General features: G+C 45.2%; 1 protein-coding gene and 1 long non-coding RNA gene across 2 annotated transcripts; one reads left to right on the top strand and one right to left on the bottom strand.

The window, feature by feature from the left end:
• The first annotated feature begins 613 nt into the window (after positions 1-613).
• LOC144105349 (uncharacterized) lies at positions 614-12,440 on the top strand. The gene is made up of 3 exons (XR_013308771.1): positions 614-789; positions 8,680-8,822; positions 11,405-12,440. It is a non-coding gene; the product is annotated as an uncharacterized LOC144105349 (long non-coding RNA).
• A 3,001-nt stretch (positions 12,441-15,441) lies between these two features.
• Positions 15,442-21,134, bottom strand: LOC144105348 (uncharacterized). Its single transcript, XM_077638494.1, has one exon. It carries the CDS (start codon positions 17,048-17,050, stop codon positions 16,310-16,312), a length of 741 nt encoding a protein of 246 aa, XP_077494620.1. The 5' UTR covers positions 17,051-21,134; the 3' UTR covers positions 15,442-16,309.
• Positions 21,135-21,872: the final 738 nt, after the last annotated feature.

Here is a 21,872-nt window from a genome sequence, read left to right as displayed (position 1 = left end):
GGGTTTACCCGCAGTACTTATGAAGGGCATTAGCGCGTGAGCTACGCGGCGAGGGATATGATATTGGCGGTGGGCGTTTCGGGGATGGGGTTCCACAACGAGAGGTGTACGGATGTGTCGAGGGATGGCTATAGCCTATTGGACCATAAAAATCCGGCTGACATCCAGTTCAGATGCGAACGTCCGTGACCCACTTTGGACGTCCGTGGGGTGTACACCGGACGTCTCTTCTCGGCAATAAATGAAGTCCACTGTTGATAAACCAACGGAGGTCCCAGGCCTAGGGATGTCTGCTGCTGGACGTCCCTTAACTTAAAACCAGATAACATCTCGAGGAGTCACTCTTCTGGACTCATTGGCTGGTCCCTAATACAATATCCAGCGGCCGTCGTCTGTGCTTTCTGGCCGACAATGTTTATGCGCATGCGTGCGAGATTTTTTCTTTTAACAGATCGTCACGTGGCGCTGAAATATCGTATTTTAACAAGTTTTCATTGCCCTTCGCACTGTCCTAAAAATAAGAACGTGAAAAATTGGTGCGCTGTAGTTTTTGTTTCAGCCACCGTATCAAGCACACTTCGGATCGCCATGGACATCTACGCCCTTTGGGGCCGTTTGAAAGCCGAGCCGGTGCTGTAGCCGCTGTAGTGGCTGTAATGCGTGCGCCTCGCTTTTTCGCGGCCAATTGCCTACCGCGTGGATCCGCTGCATCCTCGCCCCCTACAATGTACCAACTGTTGGAGATTTAGACATAGTGGTACAGCCTGTAAGTCGGCGGCCAGATGCCGGGTGTGTGGTGAAGGTCACTCTTCCGACAGCTGCACCGCTGAACAGTCAAGCTGTTGTCTATGCAATAACAGCCACAGCGCCGATGATGCCACTTGTGAAAGTCGGTCACAGCAGCAGAGTTTATTGGAATTAATTGAGCAGAATCGCTGCTCACGGGCAGACGCTTATGCGCTCCTTAACCGCAGTAAACATTGATATGCCAGCATAGTGCGTTCCTCTACTCCTGACCTCGAGGCCACATTGTCTGCCTCAATAGTGGCAACCGTCGAAAAAGCACTCTCTGTGGTGGCCGAGCGCATGCTCAGCAGCTTCACGCAGGCGTTGTCTGATATTGTTACAAATCAGGCTATTTCTCAACCTCAGCTTGTAGTTCCACCAGCTTCAACATCACAGCAAGCCTGTGCTCAAAGTTTCGTTGCCACGTAATCACCCCAGGTGCCATCTCGCGTGCCGCCTCTCGACAGCGTCCCTGTAAGTCTTTCTCGCAACACTGTTTGCGCTAATGACATAGAAATGGCTTGTCTTACGCAGAAGCGTCGTTCTTCAACCTCTCCTCCTAAGTCCTCCGTTCCCCAGATCAAGACCAAAAAAAGGCCCTTCTAGTGTATCTTCCAAGTCAGATATTCTTCAAGAGGCTGTTTCAGCCTCCATTCTCGAATAGGCACCATGGCGGTTATAAAGGTTCTCCAATGGAATTGCCGCTCTATTGCATCTTCTCTTCCTGATTTAAAAATTCTATGTTCTCATAACCCAGATATCGTGCTCTTGCAAGAAACTTGGCTATCTCCTATTAAGTCATTTTCTTTAAACAGGTTTCGTGTTTTCCGTGCGGATCGCATAAATGGTAGGGGCGGCGGGTTGGTGACCCTGATTTCGTCAAAATTGTGCCATCGGGCCTCAATAACTAAAAAGTAATGGATTCTGATTGCGAGCTTCTAGCTATAGATCTCACATTGCCGCACTGCTCTACAGTCACAGTTGCAAACGTCTATTTTCCAAATGGAGTATGCAGAACAGACTACCTAGACAGCTTACTTGCAAACTCTAGCAGGGTAATCATTGCTGGGGACTTTAACTCCCACCACATAGTCTGGGGTTCCTATACTGATTCACATGGCCATACGTTATGGGCATGGATGTCTGCAAATGATGTGCGGTGTTGCAACTCTCGGGGCCATAACCTTCATCCGCAGACACTCGCGCTCAGTTCTCGATTTGTCCTTGGCAGCAAGAGGAGTAGGTATAGGGGCATGGTCCACAATTGACTGTGGCACATCTAGTGAACACCTGCCAATTACTTTCACCATATTGGTGAGCCCCCTCCGAGAGCATCGTTCTGCCCGAAAATTAGTTAATCTTGCAACCTACAAGTCATCTTTGCGCGCCTCCCTTACATCTGATCCTTGTTCATGTAGGACCAGCAGGGCTCAGCGTGTGTTTTCTTCAGTTTTGAAGGCTACGGAGAGCTCCCAGTTCAGTGTGCGTTCTGCTGTTTGCAATAAATCACCATCCCCATGGTGGAATGATGCGTGTGAGACAGCTTTCCATCGTAGGAAAGCAGCGTGGAGGACTCTTTCGCATAATCAGAGCCCGGAAAATTGGATCAACTACAAATTTTTCTCGGCATCATTTAAAAGAACCATAGCAAAGGCAAAGGATGACTAAAATCAAAATTTGAACACATATTTGTCAAATCCATAAAATAAGAAGGCTTTGTATCGTTTTATGGAACGGAATGTGAACACCTCAGTCATGCAGTTAACCACCTCGGTGGTGCTCTCTCCACATGAGGCAAAAGTTGAGTTAGAGCTAATTGCCCAAGGGCTTGCTTCACGTTTTCAGGAGCTGCGTAGTTTTTCTTTTCGCCCCCTGCCCCTGCTCAGACTATGTTTTGGTTGACAAATCAGAGTTAACAACTGCAGTTTCTTTAATGCAATCCTCAGCTCCGGGTTGGGATTCTGTTACAGTCGGTATGGTGAAAATACTAGCGCAAGACTTCACTCAGGACTTCCTCGACCTGATCAATACATCATTAGAAACTGCATGGTTGACGCACTCCTGGAAGGTGGCGGAAATAATATTGCTCTCAAAAGATTCAAAGAAAGGCTTCCATATTGATAACATTAGGCCGATAGCTCTAACATCCAATTTGGTAAAGCTCATAGAAAGAATTGTGTACAGCCGCCTGTCCACGCATATCTCAGTAGTGAATGCATTGAGCTCTGCCAAGATTGGCTTTCGCCGGGGATGTTTCATTTGGTCTGCCCATGCCGATTTGGAGAGCAGAATCCGCCTTGCTATGCACAAGAAAGAAGTTTCAGCATTAGTGACGCTTGACATTGCTAAAGCGTACGACAGTGTTGAATATTCGATCCTTCTCTCTAAATTGGCATTATTACGCACAGCGTACTACATTTATGCATGGATCCGTTAATTTTTAACAGGACGGCAGTTCTTTTGCTCTGACGGTTCCTTCACTTCAGACACCTATGCCCAAACCAGAGGCATGCCACAAGGTTCTTTACTTTCGCCACTTCTATTCAATCTGCTGATGTGCGACATTCCAGTTCACCCTGAAGTTAGTGTATGTTTATGCAGATGACATAGCCTTCTTTGCTTCTGCTGCAGACATGCCCTATATCGCTCTCTCCAGGATTACCTCAATGCGCTCGAGGTTTGGCTGGATACATTAAATTTGGTATTAAATGTGCACAAAAGCAGCGTACTGCTTTTTAGAACCAACATACCTCTGTATAGATCACTACGCTATCGCTCGGACAGCATACCTCAGGTAGAATCGTTGAGGTATCTAGGCGTCATTTATGATGCCACTTTGGATTGGTGGCCCCACATCAAAACTAACGAGGAGAGAGGAGAGCGGGCACTAGGTAGGCTACTACGGATAAGTAATAGGAAATTTGGTATGCGCCGGAATACGCCTGTACTTTTCTACAAAGCCTATGTCAGACCCATTTTGGAATTTGGCTGCACTTTTTTCTGGCTCCCCTAAATATAAGCTTCAACCGTTGCTGCTGCTAGAAAGGCGCGCACTGCGTCTCTGCCTAGGTCTCCCTCAATCAGTCTTCACCGCAGTTCAGTACTTGGAGGCTCGTATTCCCGACCTTAACTCCCGTTTTCACCTGTTAACTGTCGGGACTTGCGGGCATTTGAGTCGCCTCCTGGTGTGGCTACTCCTATTTTCGTCTCCCACCCAGCCCTTTTTTTCACTCCTCATTGGCCAAGGTTCCGCCTACCTCAGGTTGTATTTACTCAGAATCTATAATCCAATATTGGTGTGGATCTCAATTTTGTATTCAGAGTTGGTTGGGCAGCGTCCCCTGTGGATATTACTTTTGATTTCATTTTCCCACCTAATGCGAAGCATCTGCCTGCAAGGACATTAACTGAACACCTCTGATCACCTTGCCCAGTATTCGCAACATACTGTAATTGCTACAGATGCGTCTTAAGTCGACAGGAAGGCAGGGGTTGGTATTTTCTCAGTCTCTCTCGTGAAGCTTTTCGGTCAGAGTCCCGGATTACACAACCATATTTCTAGCAGAGTTTATGGCTCTGGGGCTGGCCGCTTTGGCAATTCCCACTACTGTTTCTCAGGTGATATTCCTCTCAGATTGTCTCTCTGTTTTGCTGGCGCTGGAGTCCACACGAGACACTTTTTTGAGACGCTTACTAAACTTTTTTATTCCTGGATAGTGGGCGAAAGAGGTGGGCTTCGTTTGGATACCATGCCACTGCGGTATTTTACAAAATGAAGCAGCAGACTTTGTGGAAAAAGCAGCTCTAAATGCCCCAGTTGCCAGTAGCGTCCCAAATCTTGTTCTTTTTGAAATGACTCGATTTCAGCGTTTTCAGTTTATAACCGCTGCATGCAACGATCCCTTACTCTCTACTGTCGACTACCAACATCTCATGTACCCATGGAAGACTCGTGCGTGTAAACCCCGGCAGTGTGAGGTAACGATGACACTCATGCGGTGCAGGATTCCCCGTTTAAATCTGTACTTATGTAGATGCGGGTTCAGTCCCACAAACCTTTGTGCGGCTTGTGGTGAAGTAGAGGCATTGGAGCATTTCTTACTCTCTTGCCGGAGGTTTGCACATCAGAGGAGAACACGCCTAGAAATTCCCATTACAAAATTGGGTCTCACTTTGTCGGTTCCTCTCCTCCTCTCTTTCGGCGCGAGCGCCAGGGGTTTTGCATTGCATCAAGTTTGCGAATACATCCACAATTATATAACAGCTACCGGCAGATTCCCTTGCTAATTGTTTCGAAAATTTCCGCATTCAAAAAAGCATTTGGGTATTTTCGTATCTTTAATTATTTAATTCTCAGATATTCTCTCCCAATATTTTGTTTCTTCTTTTTCTTTTAAATTACTCTGAAATTTCACCCAAGGCACAATCTTTAGCTTGACTCCAGTTTTCCTATTCTATGGGGTCTCCCCACTGAACCCTGGCCAATCCCTCGTCGTGGGTATGTGCCATGTGACCAAGGCAACAACAGCAACAACAACAATTAGTCGGCTGATAAGCAAAGCACCTTTTGACACTGACTGCAAATCAAGCACCTTGACAGATACGAGCCGCTGGAAACCGGGCTACTCTGCAACTTTCGTGTTGAAATCGGACGTGCTATCATGGCTAAATCTTGGAGCAAGGATGAATGAGATTGTTTCTTTGTGTGCATGCTTTAGCAAATAAATATAGCGATTGAAATGCTGCATGAAAGCTCCGGAAATAGCCGACGCTTCTTGATTATTCAAGTGTTGGCGCGCTGAAGCAAAGTAGGCCGGTTACCTTTATGAGCCTTTGCTTCGAAAATTGGCCTGCTTTTATCTTGGTTCTTTGGGCATTGATATGATATGAGCTTCTCATTTCTGGTCTCCTGCTCTCTAACCCCGAGCTCTATCCTCTTTTATCGGCTCCTCTTTTCGTTAGCATGGGCAGGATGTTTGTTACTTATATAATTAGAAATTTTAAATTGTGTGGGTCCAAGTGTCCCGAAGAGACACATGGGCATTGAGGGATGTCATAATGGAGGGCTCAGGATTAATTTAGACCACCTGGAGTTTTTTAATGTGCGCTAACATCGCAGAGCACAGAGGCGCCTTGTGCGCTTCGCCTCCGGAGACACGGCTGCCGAGGCTGGGATTGAACCCTAGTCCTCCGGCTCAGTAGCCTAGCGCTTTAATCAATCAGCCGCCACGGCGGGCAAACGATAATATGAATTCCAGTTTGGAACAGGGACCGTGGTATCTACATAAATTGGTCTGGTTTCATTGGCAGCAGGTACCTCAAGCAAACATGTTTATAACGGAGGTAAAATTAAACCCAGCCATGCGGTTACGGTTGCTCGTTAACATGTATTTTTACCCTACATTTTCCACTTAATTAGGTCTGTATGTAATGAGGGCTTAATAGTGTTGTCACATTGTTATGGTACAACATAAAGAGTAAGTGGGAATGAGCCTAAGATATTAAATGAGGTAATTTCTGTCTAACCTTCAGTTATCTTGAATGGTCCAATTTTTTCAGTCCATCTAATGTTATACACGAGGTATTTTTAAAGTAATCATTACAACAATTGAGCCCTGTTAGTATGAATAAATGTTATGGACATGAATTAAAATGAGCGAGGGTTGAAGGGGAGCCTAAGCCGGCTCATTTGAAACATTGCCTAACAGACTGAGGCTCTCCTTTAACCCTTCTTCAGACTGTTCAGACTTCCCTCTGCCATCAGTTATGAACAGCCTTTCTTTGCACTAGTTTTTCAGTGTATTTATGCCAAATTAAAATAGAAACTTGTTGTTAGGGCTATGAACAATGTGGAAGTGCCCAGAGCCCATATAGTGGCCATTTATTTTTGTCGCATTAATATGAGCAGTAATGAGAGCGGCCCTAACCAAATAATACCTTCCCACATCTTGATTTCCGGACACTAGGAAAGGCAGTGGGAAAGTAGCATGCCTCAGTGATGACCTTTTCTTTTTTAATTTCATGCTTTACAGTGCCTATGTGTCCAGTCAACATACCTTTCCATTTGCTGCATTGAGTGAATGTCTGTGGGGAAAGTCCTCTCACCAGCATCTCCTACATTGATAATCACAGTTGGCACTTATCAGTTGTGCTATTAGCTAGGTGCTAGCAGTTAACAAGGTGTTAACAGCTGCAGTAGGAGAGATGCCACCATGCATCTCACAACTCAGTGACGCTTCAACCTGTTCTAAGATTTTTTAAAATAATCCGGATATTGAACTTCAAATTGCTGTTTTTTTCTCTTCATTTTTTCTTAATTCAGACTGATATGTAAACAAATAGATTTAATGATTGTCTTTCTGACTAATTGTCACTATCTGCAATTCATTTTTATGGACCACTCAGTTTTTATGCAGCTTTGCTGAGTAAATTGTTCATTGCTGTTCCTCTGAACTAAATAATTGTATACAGGCATGACCAGTTTATGTTTGTTTTTGTTTGGGAAATTATGAACACATTCAGATTTCAAAATTTCTGCTTTTTTTCTTTGGCTACGGCTTCTGTCTTACTACTTCAGGCTGCAAACAGCATGCCTTAAGCGTTCCATAAATATCATCCATTCAGGGTTGCAGCACCACTGAGAAAGGCTGGATAAGCTGTACGATGTGCTCCCATGCAGTTATCAGATACTGCTCTTATCAGGAAACCGTTCAGTTCATCAGTTCAACAGATGACCCATTTAGCTTCCGCTAGAATTTTGAGCATCTGGGGATGATACACACAAGACTGTACATATCAAGGCCAGGCAAGGATGTACAGGAGACATGGTTACTTTAAATGTTTGCTACTATAGTTTGCTTTCTTCCATCTCAAAGGACTTCAAGTCTGAGAGGTTTAAATGTGCACAAAGGATTCATACCACATACTTAAAATCTGTGAAAGAAACATATGCATAATGATAGTAAAACCTGTTCTCTATTTATTCTGTGCTAAAAGATTTTGCTCTAATCAACCTCCTTGACCTCATGGGAAAACTAGCCAGCAACACATCATTTTAAATACAGGTGTAGTTGCATGCACCGAGTGTTGTTTAAAAGAGGAGCTTCCTAACGTTATAATATGGTATGGAGCAAGAGTTTTTATTGAATGTTAAAACTCCACAAGCTTCATTTGCAAAAAGAACAAAAGTTTTAACCTGACCAGCATGTTAGTGGCTGTGTATTTTTTTGTATAAACAAATTGACGAGGTGTGCAGTTTTTATCTATGCTTCTTGAGAGCCATTTTTTATTGCAAGGCAGTATTCATTTATGTAGCCAAATTTTTTCCTTTCAGTATTTTTTTTAAAATGCCTGTGTGCTGCCTTTCAGCAGATAACTGGACTGACTTTTCCAGTGCTTGTTCCGTTCCTTTATTCCTTGTCTGCTTAATGAAATTAGTGTGAGCACAGCTGAATTTTTAAATCAAGAAAAAGGTGGTTTTGGGGTCAAATAAAACAAACTGATGAACTCGTAGTAAATCTGCACAAACCAGGAAGTGCAAGTTGTCTTCAGCAAAAAGTTTTGCGATAGAGAAAGCCAGAAAACATGCAGTCAAAGCCTTTCGCTTTAAAATTTAAAAGCGAAGCACTGCATTTGCTGTGCTTGGCTTTTGTGTGCAGTGTTAGAAATAAGAATTAAAGAGTTTATTTTCCGGGCTGTGTGATTATGATGCAGTGTCATAGTAAGCCTCCCTTGTGGCTGCGATTTTGTTTATTGTGCTCGTACCTTTTTCTACCTTCTAAGGGTTTCCCTTACATTCACTTAGCCAGTGTGGTGAATTTGGTAAAGTGTTGTGTTCCTCTTTTATGTGCTTATGGGTGCATTCCTTTAAACCAATACATTCTTTCATTGCAGGTGAACTTACTTGTCCAGCTTGGAGGAAAAATACAAGCTCAGTCACAAAGCACATACTTAGTGATATCTGCTAGCACCAGAGATTTTGTGGGTGAAAAACAAGTTTAGTTGTTCAGGCTTGGAAACTGGCAGATCAATTATAGGTAAGACAAATACTGATTAATTCATAAAAAATCCTACTGTGAAGCACCTAACAAGAGATGTAAAACAGTAGTACACCTCAGTTTATGCTGCGAGTTAACACCGTGGAAAAGAATTGTTCCAGTGCCTTTCTCCCCTTCATCTGGACTTTTTCTGCTGACTGTATCATTGTGACTGCTTTTGAAAAGGCACTATAGGGTCACTTAATTTGTCATAACCTTTGTAGTTATCTAGTCTCTCAAAGCACGAACACTCTATATGTTCTTTTGCTTTTTGGTAATTGTTTTATTAATTTTATTTAGTTTAGCTTAGTACACACTGGTGGTTTAGTTGGTTGGCCTATATGGCTACAGGTTGCAAAATGCCCCATGTAGTGTAGTTAAAACTGATTCAGAGTGCCTCTTCACCTTGTCTCATGGCTGACAGTTCTGTTTCAGGATGTGATAACTCATTACTGCAGTCTCCATAGCCGACATCACTTTAACATGCTAAACCTCATATATCATACAACACTTTATCGGCACCATTTTTTGTAATTGAATGTAAATAATAATCGTTACTGTAAGCATTCATCCTCTGTCACTCTTAATGCTGTAGTGCCTAGTAGAATGTATTTACACAGTTCAGGCTGAGTAGTTTAACAAAATATGTCTGTTAATTTCGGCTGTTTCAGTGCAGTTTCTGAAACAAAATATGACCACTGCTGGGAGCCTATTAAATCCTAGCTGAAGCACGCACCGGAAAGGCTTTCTGAATGCCAAAGGTATGGGATATATCGAGCATTTCATCGACCTGAGTGAAAGAAGTCTTACCACAAATCACAAACAGTAGCAGCCCTTATTTGTTTTAATGCTGAAACCTCACACTAGTGATCATTGCAGCCTGCTTTCATTTAAAGGTAACTTTCACTTTTCTGACTAAAAAGTCTTCCAGGCTATCCCTGAGCATTGCTTTGTCGTGGTGTCACAATGCGTGCTTCTACTAAAAGCAGTGAAACTTCGGAAGCTGCTTAAACCAATTCTGTTGGTGCTGGTAAGGAATGGGAAACCTTTATTATGATTTATTGAGGTGGACATTTTTGCTAATAGGAACCAACTATCTCGATTCATAACCTTTAGCGCTTGGTCTAGTGTCAGGCCAGTGTATATATGTTCTTTTGGTCCTTTGTCTTCTTTTAAGTGATACGAGTTCCAAATGCACATCCAAATGCACATTTTGAATAGCTGCAATTTGTTTGAATTTCTCTTTAGTATTACTTGCCTTCATGGATGTACACATGCGTGACTGCCTTCTTATGTCTCTGCCTTGTCTACTCGTTATTCTTTCTTGTGGTGAGAAAGTCTTTTGAAGTGCTGTCACCTCTAGACCCTACTTTACTAGGGCAGTGTAATGAAGATTGATTACTAAGGTCAGTTTCAAAACAAGTGCAAATTATGAAAAAGAAACTTTTGTGTAAAGGCTATTGTACCAAATTTCTTTGTAGTTCTGGTTCATTAATTAATGTGAAAGTTGTCTGGGGCCAGTGGTTAGACATATATTAAAAGAGTATAGACACCTAATTTTGGTCGCTCGTTTTTCTTTTCTACAATGTTGCGGGAGACACTACACATGAATAACCATGTGGTATTCACCTACAACTGCTAAATAATTTGTAATTGAAATTTTTCTCTCATGCTGTTTCAGTTTGAACAGCTTAACGATGGCTGCGACGTCAAAAAGTGCTTTTGTGTCACGTGAGGCATAGAAAAACGTCCATATAATCGCTGCTTCATCATTTTAATTTGCTGCAGTGCTGAAGGCAGCCTTCCTCAAGAGCCGGAATGTCAACGAATGTGGAAGCAGCGATTATATTGCAGTTTTTTCATGTCTTACGTGACCTGTAAGAACACATTGATCTCACAGTCTCCTCATTCAGCTGTTGAAACCGAAACAGCACAAATACGATAATAAATTATTTAGTGCTCGTAGAAGAATACCAGGTGGTAATCGATGTATAATAATGCTTTACGCATCATTACAAAAAAAGAAAACACTCACCCAAAAGTTAGGTGTCTCTGCTCCTTTAAGGGAGCTGATTAGTTTAAGGGCATCAGCACACTCAATTATGTTTTGAAGTCATTGTTGTTGGTAGTTCATTTTGTAACTCATTACTTTTTCTCACTTTGATTCCGCTTTATTATGGTAATATTATCAGGCACAGCACTGTGGCTTATTCATGGTTTTCACTACTTTATGATGCTATGCATGAAAATTTGATTTTATTCTATATACTTTCGCATTTTCAGTCATTATAGACGGCTGATCCTGAGTGATTTTCTGCAATGTGGCTACCACAAATTCCTGTCTCGCTTTTTGCAGGTGGGCTTTTGTTGGGTGTAATTTTGTTCTAGTAAATAAGAGGAACCAAAATGATTGAAATAGCATTGTTTCTAAATACCTTCTGGCAAAAAGGGGAGCAAATTAAACACATTCTTTCTACTATATTACTGTAACTGTGTTTAGCTGCACCTTTTCTCTTGCTCAGAATTTTTAAAATATGCACTCACTGTATTTTTCAACATCCATTTTCCTGTGTTGTTTTTAGGTGGTGATTGAAAAGTACAGAAACATCCCTGCTGCAGTTATGTGCACGACCGAAATGATGTAGCTGAGGACAAGCCAGAGCGGTGGAAAAGTGCTCAAGGCTTGGGACCATGAGGAGCAGGTGCTGGTTTGCACTTGTGAGAAATTTTTGCTGCGCTATACAATTTGGTCATTTGTTTTGGACTGCCTAAGAGTCCCATTTGTGTTCGCAGTCCACCTTACATTCGTTGCCTGCATGTGTTAACTGAAGTTCGACACGTCCTTTCTTGCTATTGTGATTTTTGTTGAATGCCACCTAATCACATTATGGCTAATGAACACTTGTGAATGTGCGCTATAACTCAGGTGCCATGTGTGCACCTTGATGCTTTCTTTTTTTGAATGTCTTTCTGGTGCTCAAGACTAAATTTGAATGAGATAGTAATGGGCACCTACGTAGTACCATGCACTGTTTTGTTACAGGATAAAGTGTGTGAGGTGCAAGCTCAAAGTTACCTCTTTTTTAATCTCTGATGACCCTATAAAACCAGCTGTATGGTTTTGAGCTTCTGTGGCTGATGTCTACAGAACGACTAACACTTTCATGTGAAAGAATGAAAGCTCCAAGGTACCTGTGTAGTCTTTTGGCTTTGTCATGTGCTCTTGTGGTTACCTAATAAGTTCTGTGCCAGTGCATTTTGCAGGTGCAGATGGGAGCAGATTGATGGAGGGGCTGCCATATTTAATGATCGCATTTATTTAACTCTCTTTGTTGAAAAAATGGGGGCCAACAGGGCTTTCCCTCAGAAAAATTTGTTCATGAAAATGGTTAGTTCCGTCCTAAATTTGCGTTTGTTTGTGGGCACATCGCATTTTGTAGTTTAGACTATTTTTTAGGCCAACTGCATGCAACTTTCAGTTGTATAATAAAATGTTTAGTTTAAAATTCCTATGTATATGGAGAAGTTCCTAAATTGATTAGGTTTTAGTTGAATGCATAATTTTCATTAACACCTTCTTTTGTGTGGAGCAATAAATCCACAAAGGAAATTTGTAGAGCTGTCTCAGGAATTCTGCAACTGAAAGAAAAATCATGGTCAAAGGCTCAAACCTAAGACAAAATCCTAAAATTGGTGATCGGGACAGACACCCAATTACGGCTTTTGCCCCTCTCTTGAAACTCCTGTTGTGGTACCTAGTGTTTCTTATTATGGGCAGACATTCATACATTTGTCGTAAGTGCTTCAACTGTGATTTGTTACATGCCGATGATACTTGCCAATAATTTCCTTGTTTTGAGTACCTCTTTCTGTGTGTCCTGATTAAGCTGCTTTACTGCTTAGTGCCCATTGGTTGCCAGTTTGTAATCACTCCGTTCACTGCCAGAGGAAATCTTATTGTAGGAAGTAGCCGGCATGGCAAACCACCGCCCTGATTTCAAAGAGTGCTTCCGGCAGTGAACAGGGAGGATGGAAACTGGCTATCCGAGGTCATAAACAGTAAATCAGCTTATTCTGCACGCACTAAGAAGGTATCTCGAGCAAGCAGACTACTGGTTGGTGCCATTGACAAGAGCCCACACTGTTTAAGCACTCATGACAGGTGTGTGAATATCTGCACATAAAGAAAGCAGCCTTCCACAGCAGGGATTCAAAGAGGGGTGCTATTACTGCAATTATAGGCGCTGTTCCTGTTGACATCCTGCAGTCAAGACAGGTCAAACCACAGGATAACGTGCGGACATCTGCTTAAAAAAAAAAACCAGCGATCCGCATCCAGCGGACGTCCGTTGTCTTAGTAGGTAGCTCCGCGAAATGTCCCATGGCCGCCTGAAAAAAAAAGCGTCCGAAATCGGACGTGCGATTGTCTGGTTCCGACGTCCATGGGACCTTCTCTGGACCGCCAATTTCTTTGCGCCGGACGCCCCTCGGACAACCGACGTACATTTGTGAACTTCTACAGATGTCCAGCGGACGTTTGAACATCCATCGCCAGGCATCCGCTGGATGTTCGATGGCTTTTCGTGGTCCAATGGGTATAAGGGTTGACTGGCTAGCGGGTATGTTGATGCGAAGAGAGGAACCTCGCCAGCCAGGTATTATGGCCTCTGCCTCACGTATAGAGCTACCATGAAAGGTTGTTGCGTTAACGAGGGCTGACTTTGGAGTGGCCGTGATGCCATGTATGTTCCGCCTTTGATGTGTTAGGCTGCATCCCCTTACCCTGCTCGTGGTTTGTTCTCATACTTTTTCTTAATGGCCTGCGCCCTTGCTTTCCTGCAGGCATTGTGTCTGCCTGACAGCATGTTCTTGGCTACTGGTTTAAGTCTACTAGTAATGTCAACTGATAAATGCGATGTTGCACACATTTCCTCAACAGGGGGATGTGGAGTTTGTTGATAATTACACGTCCCGCAAAAGTGTGCGACATGCGGTTCACTTGTGCCGTCTTATGGGCTCCAATTAGCTCAGAGAGCGTGTTAAAAATTCCCAACTGCAGCACTCCATCTGAGTTGGCGTATGCCGGCAGGCCAAGGGCCGCCTTGTGTGCTGTTCTAATGATGCTATTAAGGGCCTCTTCGTCCCTGCGACGCAGATGATAGTATGGGCAGTTGTACGTGATTCGACTTATCATGAATGGTTGCATGATCCTGCACAGGTCAGCTTCTGTCATGTCCCTACGATGGGTGAAAATGTGCCTCACCAGCACGCCTATCTGGTGTGCCGTGACGCATAGCCGGCGGATTGCTTCGGTGTTGTATTATTCTGAATCAACATGCCAAGAAGCAGGATCATGGCTATCGGGAGTATTGGATGGTTGTCAGTGTGCAACTCGATAGGTTCCCGAAGGTCGGGCGCTACCTGTGAGGCCTGTTTGTTCCTGGTAACTAAAAGTTCCGATTTAGCCTGTGAACACGCAAGGCCGTTCCGCTGCACGAAAGATTGTACCGTGTCGATAGCTCGTTGTAATGACTCTGCAATCTTTCCATTGGATCCGGAGTTGGTCCATACGGTGTTGTCGTCGGCGTATATAGAATGATGTATATGTGGGATAGCATCTAACAGATGTGGGAGGCCACTCATAGTAATGTTGAAGAGAAACTACAGCACCTTGAGGGGTTCCTCTGGTACTGAGTGGAATTTTGTCAGTACTTTTGTCCCCAAAATGCAGCGTTTGCCTCTATATGTTCATCAGTGACAGGTGAGAGAGGACAGAAGCGTGTGACACATTGCCAAAGGCCTTACTCATCTTGAGTCCCAGGGTGGTATGCGTTGCTTTTATGCAATTTGGATCTAGAATGTCTTGCTGTACCTGCCACATGATGCCCTCAGTCGAGAGACCTACTCGAAACACAGTCATGGATGCGGGAAATGTGTCTTTCGCGTCAAAGTGCATTTGGAGCCTGCTTAAGACAATGTGCTCCATTACCTTTCCTAGACCTGACGTTAACGAAATTGGGCGGAGGTTCCAAATGCAGAGTCTTTGTCCCGGTTTAGGAAAGAAAAATGATTGTAGCGTGCTTTCATTTGTCGGGGATGCTGCCTTCTGCCCAGCGTCGGTTCAAGAGGTCCCTAAGGGCCTCTACTGATTTTTCCGTCCTCTAAGCTGCGCAGCATCTTATTGGTGATGTGATTTTCCCCGGCTGCCGAGGTGATATTAATTTGAATAAGGTTGAGGTTTATTTTCCTTCAAAAATTAAAGAGGGAACGGCGACAAAAGGCGGTAAAGCCTGACGAGGTCACAGTTCCCCAAAGCAGCTTATACAGCAGTGAGCAACACAGAAATAACAAATATTAACATAGTATGATGGTGAACAAAATACATTGCATCAAATGACAGTATCACCGTAAAAAAAATTACTTTTGATACAAAGACATTGCACCATAAATCAAATCAAAGGCAGTGTATAAACATGGCATGAGGTCACTGAATAAAACACACACACAAACAGCATGACACGAAAATAACAGATGCTATGCTAAGGAAAAACTGAAATTATATTGAGTCAGTGCTGATAGTAACCTTTTAATGTCTTTTTTAAATATGTTCTTAGGGAGATCAAGCATGACACTTAAAGATGGGTTATTGAGAACTAGAATCTGGTAATCGAGCTTTTGTTTTCCGTAATTTGTCCTCGCTTTAGGGACCACGTTTCTGTGTTGCCGGAGGGGGTATTTAGGAGGAGGGCAGTTTGGAGCAACGGAATACAAACGATTACGATAGATGTACTGTAACAGGCGAAATATGTAAACATTGTTTGCTTTAAGTAAATTATGCTTATGGTAGAGTGGTGATGTTGGTAGGTTTTCCGGCCTACCATGGTAACCCTCTATAGCCCGCAATGCCTTCTGCAAAAGCAATGACATGAAAATTACTTATTGCTGTAGTGCCCCAGACCAGTGCACAATAGGACAATTTGGAAAAAATTGTGCGTAGTATATGAACACTTTTAGGGAAACAGGCGAGATCGCCGATCCAGTAAAGACAACCAACAGTTTTTCTAAGGTCAGTGAGAAGTTTTGAATTATGTGTGTTCCATGATAAATGTTCATTAAACCAGGCACCAGGTTAAGTGTGCAACGAACAGGTGCATTAATAGGTCTGAAAATTATGTACCTGGTTATGTAGCAGCTCTGACCTCCACTACGGTAAAGACCCTATCCATGTGAGCTTTAACCGACCCTGAATAGCCATCTGGCATGGGTATATCCTTGGAGGTGTTTAATCACTCGAAAGTTCCAACAGGAAAAAAAAAATCCACTCGAGTGTTCGCAAGCGTGAACCCGAGTCCACCAGCTCAGTGCAGTCGGACTTCTTGAAGCCGCCTCTTCTCTGAGGACTGAAGAGACTAAAAATAAAATACGCGAGAACATGTTGTTTAAGGTTGGCATGACCGGGGTTTTTTCTCCGCACCGCCCTCGTCGCCTCAAAAATGTTCTTGCCGGTCGCTTTCCGGCATCGCTTTCTCGCGACCCAGCGCTGCGATTCTACTAGCCAGGGTCATCACGACGTCTCCGGACATACAAGCCCCGTCCCTGCTGCAGGCTGAGCTTCTGACGTCGCATACGGGTGACCAGAGTCTGGGCGTCACTATCGACTGAAATGGCTCTTGGGGCAGCGCTTCTTGCACGGCGACTGCGGGCAGCCGCAGGTCCCAAGACTGCGTAGGACGCCCGTGCTGTACTCCTGTTTCTCTGGCCACCGGGCAGGGCCCGACAAAGAAACTAGGCCCGGGTGTGTCCTCCCTTTGCTCCTGTACGGCTGTTGCAAGCTGAACAGGGCTGCTGGACGCGGGAGGCAGCGAGCCGTCTGCTCTGACCACAGTGCGGAGGCCGGCAGAAACGCTGGGCCGGTTATGGGCCATGCTCTCTCTATGCTGCTGCTCACGTAGTACGTGCAGAGGCCTGGTGTGCGATGGTGGCGGCAGGTCGTTGGGCACGGGGCCTGTTGGCATCATGGGTTCAGGTCGCTCTGGACATGTGAGTGAGTGGCTCCGCAGGTCCCGTGCATTGACGAAATGAGACGCCGAGAAAGGACACGGCACCTTAACAGGATTGTTCTTTTTGCACTTCGACATATGAATGCTCAGTCTACGCAGTTTACACTTATGCGTGGGGTTTAGTGGGCAGTCCACGAATGGGCCTTGCTCCTTATTGTGCGTAGCCATGTCCGAATGGTTTTGTCAGGAGGTGACGCAGGCTCACCGCGTGCCCAGCTCCGCAAGCGATGCAGGAAAAGTCGCGATGGGTAGCTGGTGGCGCCAAAGGGCTGGTAGAATGACCGCAGGTGTGAAGTGACTACCGGAAAACCACTCAATGTTCGAACGCACCAGGCCAACCAGGCTTCGAGGCTACGGCTAGCGATACCTGCGCAGCGCCGCCTAGAGAGCTTCGGTTCTACCAGCGGATGCATGCTTTTAAAATTTCTCGCAGATGTCACATGTTTGGGTGGGCTTTTGTGAATGACTATGTTTTTAACGATATTTTTAATGTTTTAAAACTAATTTGGCTGATGATCGACTAGCTATGATAGTTTTGCGAAACAGTTTGCGCAGACGAAGTTCCGAAATAGTTGCCGCGGTGTTTGTTTTGCATTAAAAACTCCGATTGTCCTACAGAAGGAAGAAGACGAAGACGCCGAGGTGTGCGGAACTTTTCTTTTCTATCAATTATTACATTTTGACTTAATCATTATTATTTAATCCCTCTCTTTATTATTATTCTTATAATTTTGAAATCAAAACTCACCCCTTTTCTGTTCATGAGGAAGAATTCACCGGTGTTGCGCTCCCACGTGCTTTTCTTTTTTATTAACTGAGTTCAGGTGAACAGCCACCCGATTCTTGGCCGATCCCCCAGTGTGGGTATGTGCCATCTTTTGATAGGCTAACAACAACAACAACGTGTATGTGCCATTTTGTGAATGGCGCATATATGTGCGGGGTATGTGCCATTTTGTGAGGCAAACAACAAAAACAACGTTTTCCACATGGGCTCCCGCTTCACAGCCAATTTACGGCGGATCCACTGCATCCTCGGACCTGCCGTTGTTGGGAAAGTCTTCGGAATGCTGCCCTGTAGCCGTGGACACCAAATTTTGCAACTCAACGCCATTTTTACGTGAACTTCACGGACGTTGAAGCCTAAATGTATGTGCTCGCTTGTTCGAGCCAGCCCCAAACTCCCAGCGATGGACTACAGCATAGAGGGGGACGACATTTCGCCTGCGAAGCTGGAATCCGGGGAGTGGGAAACCATTCTTCGCCTACAAGACCGCGCCAGGCGCCTGAAGCAAGCCGCTGCCGCGAGGACTAATCTGGGACAAACCAGCGGCAAGACTAACTCCGGCGCTGCCGCCAAAAAGACACGGAAGCCGCCCGCTACTAAACGCTGAGTACCGCTACCGCAACTCCCCGTGAGCGGCTATAAAAATTGTCCGCCGTCCGCGAAGCTGAAATTTAAACACCTTTGCACCACGCCAGCACGAACTCGCCATGTGCAAGACAGCCAAGATTCCGCATCAGGCCGCGCTAACTGAAGAAGTATGTAGCGGCGCCAGACGACTCGGCCCGAGGCGTAATTTACCAAGCATAGGACGGAAGCCCGCCAGAGGAGGTCCGACAAGGCTTCATGAACCGCAACCCGAGTGTCGTGATCGTAGACGCTTGTCAAACGGGTCGCTCCAAAACGATCCAGATGACATTCCAAGGGGAGAAAATTCCGAGCCAGATTTACTACTGGGAGTTCGTCTTTCATGTTCACCCTCACCGTTAACAAGTAGAATCCTGCTACAACTTTAGAAGAGTCGGACATCGAGCCGACGTATGCTACCGACTCAAGGGTAACGTTTGCCACCGATGCGTCAAGGACCATCCTGCACCTCAAGATGGGGAACTACTCATGCACACCCGACTACATCGTGTGCCACGGGGCACACACCACACCGGGAGCCGAAACTGCAAACACCGTCTCGTGGTCCAGAAAAGACAACCACCTAAGCCTAACGATGGGCCGCCGCACCACGTAGAGTATCAGCCGAAATCCAGGCAGCGATCTTCGAGCCGGGTGAGGGACCAAGCAAGAAACCAGGCCTGAGACAGGTCCAGCTCTTTTCCGGCGCTGACCGGGGGGCGGCCGATGAAATGGAGAGCACAAGCTCAAGCCGAGGCAGAAACAGTAGCAGACCCAACAAAAAGAGCTGGAACACCTCCAGCTCCTTCCCGCCCTTGGGAAGCCCTGCAGGGAAGGAGAAGTGAAGCTCGAACCGCGCACGCAGAGCCAGCCGCTCCAACAAAAAGGTGAGCTGGCCGGCAGCGGCCTACCAATCTATAGGTGCTGCAGAGAAGGAATTTAAAATCCAACAGCAATCCCGAGACCAAGAAATTGCTAGCCTTAAGAAAGAGTTTCCTGAAATTAATCGCCTCTTACAAGAGCCTCAGGCAAAAACAGCCACTGCGGCTAGAACGTCACCCACCGCGTCCCAGGCTTCGGTCAATACGCGATAGAAACAGACGCCAGAATAGCAACTAAGACAGTGCTTCCTACAAAGGAAGGCGAGGAATCCAAAAAAAAAGGCCGACACCTCGCAGCCGTCGAAAGCGCCTGCCAAACTCTGGGCAGACATCAATACTCCGTCGGAGAGAACTAACACTTTATCAACGAAACAAGCAAACTTCCAAGGCCACGATTACCGCTAGATTTCCAGAGACAGATATTCGCTTTGCGACACTAGAGGGACAAGTGTCCCAAATAGCCACCTGAATGCAGCAAATAATGAATAGACTAACATCGTGGCTCGCCTACCTTCCATCTTGAATCTGTCCACGACGCCACAACCGTCTGTAACCCAACATGGCTCCGCCGTAAGCGGGCCCGCTTGCAGCTCCACACCGACCAACACCATCTTCTACAACCGCAGATGGATTACATCTCCGCACTTATTCCTCTCTAAAAACGTCAGGGCCGCAAAATGGGTCAACACCGGGCAAAATCTTGGTAGTGATTACTTCATCCTTAGCATTACCTTCCCCACGACAAAACTCTTTGGAGAAGTTCAGGGAACTTCGCAACAAAACAGCTCCAAAGTAGATTGCTAACCTTAGCGACTGGAACAAGTACAGGGAAATTCGCAACAAAACAGCTCCAAAGAATATCACTAACCTTCGTGACTGGGTAAGCTCCGTTAATAAGGATGTCAGCTCCTCTAGCATTGTGGTGCCAGTTGACAAATAGCACATTGCTGACCCAGAGTTCTTACACCTATTGAAAGCACTAAAAGGCCTCCAAAAACGCTGGTATAAGCAGAAATACAACAAACGTCTTCGCCAGAAGATCGCTGAAATCGAGAGGCGAATCGAGGAACATATCGGATTTTTCAATAGGGGCCGCCTTGACCCAGAGCACGTCCCGTGCAACAAAGTCAGCTGTATAGACTCATACATGAATATGAGGCTACAACTGAAGACCTAATCAAAGAGCTAGGAGAACACTATCTAAACACGGATGAGGGTACCATACAAACAGACTGCCGGATGACTCCTAATCCCAATTTAGACGCCGACATCACAGACGCAGAGGTCTGGTACGCAGTTGGAAAACTGCGGGCAACATTTTCGGCAGGACCAGACAAAGTAGCAAATGAGGCTCTTGGGACCTTAGACACAACGTCGATCGCTGCAGTTACGGACCTCACGAACAAATACTGTCAGGCAGGCAACATACCACAAGAGTGGAAACACGCGAAAATCACCTTTATTCCTAAAGCGGGTAAGAAACTCGGCACAGAGAATCTACGCCCCATTTCATTAGCATCATGCCTATAGGCAAACTAATTGCGCATGTCGTCCTCAACAGGCTCCAAAACTATGCGGAGGACATGAACCTCCTACGTGAAACAATGTTAGGATTCAGGGCCCAACTATCCTCCCACGACATACTATCTACCCAGGACACAGTCTTGCAGCTTAACAAGGGCATAATCGAAGCTGAAGAGGGAACAGGAACCATATTAATATTAGGTTTAGACCTTATTAAAGCTTTCGATAACGTCACCCACAAAGTCATTTTGACAAACTTATCAGAAATCAACCCCGGAGAAAGCACGTACAACTACATCCGATCTCACCTCACTAACAGAACAGCAGTGATAACGGTCGTAACAATAGAGTCTGCCCCAATCACACCAGGAACCAAAGGAACAACACAGGGTTGCGTCCTGTCCTTCCCTTTTAACGTTTGCCTCAATTAAATTCCCCCAAAATTTACACAAACACCGGACTTACATCCCACGTTCTATGCAGATGACATCACGCTTCCCCCCCCCCCCCCCCCGCAAATAAACGTCTATGTCAATGGACGGTCCGCCAAACAGGGTACAACCCGCGAAAGAACTGGGGTTGTATTGACAAATGGAAAGAATAATGACACACTCATCAGGTTAAAAAACACGGTAGAAGCGACGGCGCGATTAATCCGCCGCATAGCTAATCGAAGACAAGAGGTGAGGGAAGGAGATCTATGCCGACCAGTGCAGGCCTTTGCGCTAAGCAGGATACTCTATGCCACCCCTTATCCCAAATTTGAGAAAGCAGCTAGAACAGGAAAATTTGGATAGCATGATACGGCAGGCCTTCAAAGCCGCCTTAGGATTCTCACTAAATGCATCAACCGAAACGCTTATGAGGTTAGGAATGCGCAACACCTACAACGAACTGAAAGAAGCCAACTTAATGGCTCAAACAGCGAGACTAGCGAATTAAGATCTGGCAGGAGTATTCTAACTAAGCTCGGAATCAACTTTTAACCTAGGAATAAAGACGCCAAAGTAGACTGGCGCCGCGACTACAGGGCAGCCCTATTAATCCAACCCCATACCAAAGACATGCACCCCGTACACCCCGAGGGTAGAACACAAGCACGAGCCAAGCCTCACATAATAAATGTGGACAGTGCGCCGGAACAATTTATGTAGATGCAGCGGAATACGAACAT

This window comes from Amblyomma americanum, chromosome 9, assembly GCF_052857255.1.
Source record: "Amblyomma americanum isolate KBUSLIRL-KWMA chromosome 9, ASM5285725v1, whole genome shotgun sequence".
NCBI classification, from domain to species: domain Eukaryota; kingdom Metazoa; phylum Arthropoda; class Arachnida; order Ixodida; family Ixodidae; genus Amblyomma; species Amblyomma americanum.
Note: the sequence above shows the minus strand (reverse complement) of the source record. Positions and strands in the feature narration are given on the sequence as shown.